The sequence below is a fragment of the Salmo trutta genome, chromosome 23, assembly GCF_901001165.1.
Source record: "Salmo trutta chromosome 23, fSalTru1.1, whole genome shotgun sequence".
NCBI classification, from domain to species: domain Eukaryota; kingdom Metazoa; phylum Chordata; class Actinopteri; order Salmoniformes; family Salmonidae; genus Salmo; species Salmo trutta.
The window spans coordinates 13864327-13872826 of NC_042979.1; the positions used below are offsets into that span (position 1 = coordinate 13864327).

The 8500-nt window shown below is 43.2% G+C and overlaps 1 protein-coding gene across 4 annotated transcripts; it reads left to right on the top strand.

Moving 5' to 3' along the window:
* The first annotated feature begins 1079 nt into the window (after positions 1–1079).
* On the top strand, positions 1080–7340 carry car15 (carbonic anhydrase 15). Of its 4 annotated transcripts, none has more exons than XM_029710606.1 (9): positions 1084–1111; positions 1924–1969; positions 2050–2079; positions 2277–2453; positions 2661–2806; positions 2898–2990; positions 3100–3166; positions 4148–4308; positions 6764–7340. In XM_029710606.1, the coding sequence occupies exons 4-9, from the start codon at positions 2360–2362 to the stop codon at positions 6986–6988; spliced, it is 786 nt and encodes a 261-aa protein (XP_029566466.1). In that variant the 5' UTR covers positions 1084–1111; positions 1924–1969; positions 2050–2079; positions 2277–2359; the 3' UTR covers positions 6989–7340. The 4 variants fall into 4 exon arrangements, with proteins under 4 accessions (XP_029566463.1, XP_029566466.1, XP_029566467.1 ...); XM_029710607.1 differs by having other exon boundaries at positions 1089–1111; positions 1924–1935; XM_029710603.1 differs by lacking the exon at positions 1924–1969 and having other exon boundaries at positions 1080–1111.
* Positions 7341–8500: the final 1160 nt, after the last annotated feature.

Genomic DNA, 8500 nt, shown 5'->3' on the forward strand with positions numbered 1-8500 from the left:
TATACAGTGCCTTCAGAAAGTATTCAGACCCCTTGACCTTTTCCACATTTTGTTACGTTACAGCCTTATTCTAAAATTGATTAAATTGTCCCCCCACCCCCTCAATCTACATACGATACCCCATAATGACAAAGAAAAAAATATATAAATCCTGTTTTTGCAATCACATTTACATAAGTATTCAGACACTTTACTCGGTACTTTGTTGAAGCACCTTTGGCATCGATTACAGCCTTTGAGTTTTCTTGGGTATGACGCTACAAGCTTGACAAACCTGTATTTGGTGAGTTTCTCCCATTCTTCTCTGCAGATCCTTTCAAGGTCTGTCAGGTTGGATGGGGAGCGTTGCTGCCCAGCTATTTTCAGGTCTCTCCAGAGATGTTTGATTGGATTAATGTCCTGGCTCTGGAGTGGCTTCCGTCTGGCTACTTTACCATAAAGCCTGATTGGTGGAGTGCTGCAGAGATGGTTGTCCTTCTGGAAGGTTCTCCCATCTCCACAGAGGAACTCTAGAGCTCTGTCAGAGTGACCATCGGTTATTGGTCACCTCCCTGACCAAGGCCTTTCTCCCCCCCCCCATTGCTCAGTTTGGCCGGGCAGCCAGCTCCAGGAAGAGTCTTGGTGGTTCCAAACTCCTTCCATTTAAGAATGATGGCGGCCACTCTGTTCTTCGTGACCTTCAATGCTGCATAATTATTTTGGGACCCTTCCCCAGATCTGTGCCTCGACACAATCCTGTCTGAGCTCTACGGACAATTCCTTCGACCTCTTGGCTTGTTTTTTATTCTAACATGCACTGTCAACTGTGGGACCTTATATAGACAGATGTGTGCCTTTCTAAATCATGTCCAATCAATTGAATTTACCGCAAGTGGACTCCAAGTTGTAGAAACATCTCACGGACAATCAATGGAAACAGGATGCACCTGAGCTCAATTTCGAGTCTCATAAATTTGAACACAAGAAAATACTGTTTTCGCTTCCTCCATTATGGGGTATTGTGTGTAGATCGCTAAAGAGGTTATTTATTTAATCCATTTTAGAATAAGGCTGTAATGTAAGACTGTGGAAAAGGTTTGCCCTTTGCTATGGGTCTGCATACTTTCCGAAGGTACTGTATGTGTTTCATCAGTCTTGGCATTTCACTGAGTTCTCTTGATTTGTCAAGGAAATCCCTCAGCCGCTGTAACCAAATGTCAGGGGGATTAAGGTGAGAAGTGGGAAATCCCTAAACGGTCAGTTGTGTGTTGCTGACAGAGAAGGGAATAAGGGGAGCCCTGTCCGTTAATTAATTCTCCTCCCTGGCAATAGGAGATGGGTTTATCCGTCTTCGCTCCAATAAGGCAACTTATCTCCGCAGTGAAGCTGAAACCAAAATATGTACGATTTATTATTCAGACCGTGTCAAGCATCAGTAGCATATTGCAGCATATGTTTTCACCTGATCTTAGGCCTATACACCTATAGCTGTCCATTCCTTCGACAGGCACCCTTTATCGGCAGACCACTAGGAGATACACTGACAAAATAAACAGTGATAACATTTTACATATTCCAACCTGCTACTTAATCGTTTTTATAAAAAAAATTAAAAAGCAATTGACCTTACCGCTTGGGGGCATCGGTGCTCAGCCGAGAGTTGGCAAGCTTTCCTCACATCAATGTCCCGTTATGTGACATTCATCAGTAAAGACCACTGGCAATGACACACTCCACTGACCAAACAGAGAAAGAAAAAGCCCTCAGCATTCACTTTCCCAGTCCTATTTAAGCTTGGCATTTGCACAGATCCCTAAGCACCGATTAGACCTGCCTCTGTCATTTTTATTTAGACATTAACCAGACCTATTGAAATGCTGTGCTCATTTATTGGCGCAAAAATGATTTTGGCAATCATAACTTTCCTAGTGATGTTTATTACAGGTTCACACACCGGTGAGTATCCGGCTTGTCCTTGATATTATCCGAGGTAGGCAGCTGTTTGAGTGTGTATTACGTCATGGGTAAGAACGCTTTACAGTTGATATCCTCCTTGTTTTACTTTTTCAGTGGACTTCTGTTATGATGAGAGTTATTGTGGTAAGTGTCTATGTTTATTCAATGTATCAAAAGTAGAGATAATGTTAAATGTTGTTTTTTCTCATAAATTATTTTCGGTAGATTTCAAATCGATATTGTAATAAAAAATATAGTAATATTCTTATCGTGTTAACTCTATGGTGACTGTAGACTTACACTTTGAATGTCATCAGCGTGTGTTTTTGTGTCCTCCTCAGATCCATATGCATGGGGAGACGCGTTCCCATCCTGCCACCCAATACTTGAAGAACATCACTCTCCAATCAACCTGGATCATCATATGACCAGAAATGAGTCACTGGAGGCTTTACATCTGGATGGTTTTCATGCTGTTCATACAGGACACTGGAAACTGAAAAACAATGGGCACTCTGGTGAATATCCTGTATCATTACCGTAGAAATTGATTTGTGAGGTGTGTCTACTGAGTAGTTATTGTCTACTTAGCGACTTTAGCCTATGTGCCCCGTTTCTTATTACATCACAGGACAACTATGTGTGTGCTTGTGAGAATGTATGTGTGAGAATGGGTTGTGCATTTTGTGTAGACGTTTATAAGTGGTCTGTGTGTGTGTATGCAGTTGTGTTGGAGGTTGGGAATGGGATGTCTGTGAGTGGTGGAGGTCTTCCAGGGACGTACCACACCATCCAGCTCCACTTTCACTGGGGAAGCCTCAACACCAATGGCTCAGAGCACACTGTGGACAGGCACAGGTATCCAATGGAGGTAAGTGTGGGTGATGTTTCTCTTTACATCCAGTCAACTTTACACTGCATCCTGGTTTTATATTTAATTTACAGTGAATTTTCTTTTGCAGATGCACATAGTCAACATGAAGTCAAGTCACCCCAATTTGACATCTGCCTTGGATGACCCAACTGGCCTTGCAGTTCTTGCGTTCTTTATTGATGTAAACTATAGTTAAATACTTTATGTAGTTCATTTTAGAGCATATTTCCAAAAATATCTGTATTTTGTCATGATGAAGTCATATATTCTAAACCTCTAACTTCTTGCAGCTTTATTACATTGAAAATGTACACTTTGGACGCATATCACGACTACTTCCCTCCATTGCCTACAAAGGTCTGTAGAAACATAAGTACTCTAATGTACACTGAACAAAAATATCAACGCAACATGTAAAGCGTTGGTCCCATGTTTCATTAGCTGAAATAAAAGGTCCCAGAAATTTCACATCAGCAAAAAAACATTTCTCTCCAATTTTGGGCACAAATTTGTTGACATCCCTGTTAGTGAGCATTTCTCCTTTGCCAAGATAATCCATCCACCTGGCAGGTGTGGAATATCAAGAAGCTGATTAAACTGCATGATCATTACACAGGTGCATGTTGTGCTGGGGACAATAAAAGGCCACTCTAAAATGTGCAGGTTTGTCACACAACACAATGCCACAGATGTCACAAGTTTTGAGGGAGCGTGCCATTGGTAGGCTGACTGTAGGAATGTCCACCAGAGCTGTTGTCAGAGAATTGAATGTTAATTGCTCTACCATAAGCCACCTCCAACGTCATTTTAGAGAATTTGGGAGTACGACCAACTGTCCTCAGAACTGCAGACCACGTGTAACCACGCCAGCCCAAGACGTCCTCATCCGGCTTCTTCACCTGCGGGATCGTCTGAGACCAGCCAGACGGGCAGCTGATGAAACTGAGTATTTCTGTCTGTAATAAATCCCTTTTTGTGGGGAAAAACTCATTCTGATTGGCTGGGCCTGGCTCCCCAGTGGGTAGGCCTGGCTCCCAAGAGGGTGGGCCTGCGCCCCTGCCCAGTCATGTGAAATCCATAGTTTAGGGCCTACTGACTGATTTCCTTATATGAACTGTAACTCAGTAAAATTGTTGACATTTTTGCATGTTGCGTTTATATTTTTGTTCAGTATATATATATATATATATATATATATATATATATATATATATATATATATATATATATATATATATATATATATATATATATATATATGTGTGGTGACTGTGAACATGCTTCAGTCCCATGTAGGGTTTAATAAACGTTTAATAAAGGTCTTTCTCCCTCTCCTAGGTCAAACGGCTACAGTCAAGCCATTCCCATTGATCGGCCTTCTGCCTGAGAACCATTTGTCCCAGTACTACCGCTACCATGGTAGCCTCACCACTCCACCTTGTTCTCAAGCCGTTATATGGACCATGTATGAAGTCCCTACCTACATCTCATGGTCACAGGTAAGCAAGCACTACTGAAAGGAAGGACACTCATGAAATGGGTTTAATATCAAATCAAATTGTATTTTTTACATGCTTTGTGAACAACAGTGAAATGCTTGCTTACTGGCCCTTCCTAACAATGCAGAGGAAGAACAAAAGAGAAATAGTAGAAAAATATAAAAATAATAACACAAAGAATAAATACACAATGAGTAACCATAACTTGGCTATATACACGGGGTACCAGTACCGAGTCAATGTGCAGAGGTACGAGGTAATTGATATGTACATATAGGTAGGGATAAAGTGACTAGGCAACGGGATAGATAATAAACAGTAACAGCAGCGTATGTGGTGAGTTAAAAAGGGTCAATGCAGATATTCCAGGGAGTTATTGGTTAACTATTTAACTAACTGTTTAGCAGTCTTATAGCTTAGGGGTAGAAGCTGTTCAGGGTCCTGCTGGTTCCAGACTTGCTGTGCGGGAGCCGAGAGAACAGTCTATGACTTGGGTGCCTGGAGTCTTTGACAATTGATAGGGACTTCCTCTGACACTGCCTGGTATAGAGGTCCTGGATGGCAGGAAGCCTGGCCCCAATGATGTACTGGGCCGTACGCACTACCCTCTATAGCGCTTTACGGTCGGATGCCAAGCGGTTGCCATACCAAGCGATGATGCAACCAGTCAAGATACTCTCAATGGTGCAGCTGTCAAACTATTTGAGGATCTGAGGGCCCATGTCGAATCTTTTCAGCCTCCTGAGTAGGAAGAGACATTGTTGTTCCCTCTTCACAACTGCGCTGATGTTTGCGGGCCATGATAGTTTCTTAGTGATGTGGATACCGAGGAACTTAAAGCTCTCGACCTGCTCCACAACAGCCCCGTCGATGTGGATGGGGGCGTGCATGGCCCTCCGTTTCCTATAGTCCACGATCAGCTCCTTTGTCTTGCTGACGTTGAGGGAGAGGTTGCTGTTCTTGCACTACACTGCCAGGTCTATGACCACCTCCCTGAAGGCTGTTTTATCGTTGTTGGTGATCAGGCCTACCACCGTTGTGTAGGCAGCAAATTCAATGATGGTGTTTAAGTCGTGTGCGTCTACGCAGTTGTGGGTGAACAGGGAGTACAGGAGGGGACTAAGCACACACCCCTGAGGGGCCCCCGTGTTGAGGGTCAAAGGGCGGATTTGTTGTTGCCTACCCTCACCACCTGGGGCGGCCCGTCAGGAAGTCCAGGATCCAGTTGCAGAGGGAGGTGTTTAATCCTAGGGTCAGCTTAGTGATGAACTTGGAGGGCACAATGGTGTTGAACGCAGAGCTGTGCTGTATGTAGTCAATGAACAGCATTCTCACGTAGGTGTTCTTTTTGTGAAGGTGGGAACGGGCAGTGTGAAGTGCAACAGAGATTGCGTCATCTGTGGATCTGTTGGTACGGTATGCAAATTGGAGTGTGTCCAGGGTGTCTGGGATGATGGTCTTGATGTGAGCCATGACCAGCCTTTCAAAGCATTTCATGGCTACAGATGGTAGTGCTATGGGGCGATAGTCATTTCCTTGGCATTCTTGGACACAAGAACTATGGTGGTCTGCTTGAAACGTTTAGGTATTACAGACTGGGTGAGGGAGAGGTTGAAAATGTCAATGAAGACACTTACCAGTTGATCACTCTGAGTACGCGTCCTGATAATCCGTCTCACCCTGCAGCCTTGTGAATGTTAACCTGTTCAAAGGTCTTACTCACATCGACTACGGAGGGCGTGATCAGTCGTCCGGAACTGCTGGTGCTCTCATGCATAGTTCAGTGTTGCTAGCCTCGAAGCGCATAGATGGTATTTAGCTCATCTGGTAGGCTTGCGTCACTGGACAGCTCGTGGCTGGGCTTCCCTTTAATTTGTGATTGCTTGCAAGCCCTGCCACATCCGACGAATGTCATAGCCAATGCTGTATGATTAGATATTGGTCCTGTATTGATGTTTTGCCTGTTTGATGGTTCGTCTGAGGGCGTAGCAGGATTTCTTATAAGTGTTCGGATTAGTGTCCCGCTCCTTGAAAGCGTCAGCTCTAGCCTTTAGCTCAGTGTGGATGTTGCCTGTAATCCATGACTTCTGTTTGGGATATGTACGTACGGTCACTGTGGGGACGACGTTGTTGATGCACTTATTAATGAAGCCGGTGACTGATGTGGTAAACTCCTCAATGCCATCGGATGAATCCCGGGACATATTCCAGTTTGTGCTAGCGAAAAAGTCCTGAATCTATGCTTTCACCATAGCCTGGTAGAACCAGCCTGATTGTTGTGTTCCACCAGGATACTGTCACCATGGAACAACCCTGGGCGAACAGCTATACTAGGATTGTTACTAGTGATGGAAAACGGTACCATGAATGATCTGATGAATCTAATGAATGATCATGCTTAATTACATCACAGTTTATAAATAACCACCCTGTTAATGTGTTTCTTCTTCCCTAGTTTGAACAGTTTGTCACTGGGATTTTCTCCACAGAGGAGGATGAAGAATTTGTAGCACATCTCCATGATAACTTCCGACACATCCATCCCACCTTCAGTCGCAGCGTCTACGCCTCCAAAGATGCCAAGCTGCTTACAGCGACGGCCAATCACCTCTATAGCCCAGCACTCTCAATACTTCTCCTTCAACTGACTTTAACTGTTGGGCTCATCTATGGGCTCTAGCTCTTTGCTCAGGGCTGTTTTGTTGATGCTAGCTTTACACTCTCTCTACTTGTGGGACAGCATCATAGCCGAGAAACTCTGAAGTTGCCAATACCATAGATTTTTTTTTACAGAGGATACATAAAATACTGTGAAAAAAAGAGTACTGTTTACTGTGATTGACCACTGTATGTTTTCATCATATTACTGTCATTGCATTCAATTAGAAATTGTTTAATGTTTCATTACATGTTTAACAGTTCAATTCATAACATTGTGTAGACTAGATCTAGTACTGGTGACAGTACTAAAATGTCGTTCATCAATGCTACCGTGTATGCATCTCTGATTGTACTGCATTCAATCACTACCTGACCTACTATATTAATGTTAATTAAACAAATAATTGAATTTGAACTCAGTGTTTATATTCCCCCTGGTGGCCATATGACATTGCTGTATATTCCCTCAGCAACTGCTATTGGCAGGTAGCAGAGATATTATTTCACTGCCTGCCTTCCCTCCCTTTATTTTGCATGAATTTGATCCACTTGAAACGGTCATCAGAAGAACTTTCCCATGTCACACCACTGCTCTGCAACTACCAGGGGTGACTCACTCAGAGTGACTGGTATGACATGCTTATACTGGGGGGTTGTATGAGTGAGGTGTGGATTGATAAAGTAGTGGCATTACAACATCTCACACTTTGTCCAGTTCTGGCGCTTGACCAAATCCAATACGATAAAGAGAATGGTGATCCCGGGAAGCCTGACAGCCTGCCCTGTGTATCCATGCTGACTGTATTGTTCCCCTACTGCTGGTCACACCATCCACCTCCTGTCACTGACTTGGGGTGGCAGAGGGCGGACACACAGAGGCCACTGTCTCCGTCAGTCCGGATGGTTGAGAATGTGGTCATGGGAGGCCTCAATCATATGTAGTCTTTTTTTTTTGTAACAGTATTTTTATTGGAGTTTCACAGTTTTCACCCATATTAAGAGATACAAAGACAAAGCAAAAAACAGCACTCACTTACACATACCTGCATATATATACATATACACACACACACACACACACACACACACACACATATACATGTATATATACACACACACACACACACACACACACACACACACATACATACATACATACCTACACCATTTTCCTCTCCCCGCTCGGCACTTCTCTCACCCCATCCTCATCATTGCGTCTCTCAATACATACATTTTAAACAAACATACAAACAGAGATTAAACAAAAAAGCTCAGTTTAAACCAAGAAGTTGGGTTCCACACATGGAATGTACAGTGTAATTCTGAAATACATAGATCACCACCATTCTAAGAGAATCCTTGCAGCATAATAGCTGATACTTCAGGTTCTAGGTAATTTAGGTAAGGTTCCCATACTTTGTAGAACTGATCTGTCTTAGAATGCAATGTACATGTCAAATATTCCAGTGGCACCCATTCAAATAGTATCTTATGCCAATCTTTAATAGAAGGAACTTTTACTAATCCACTG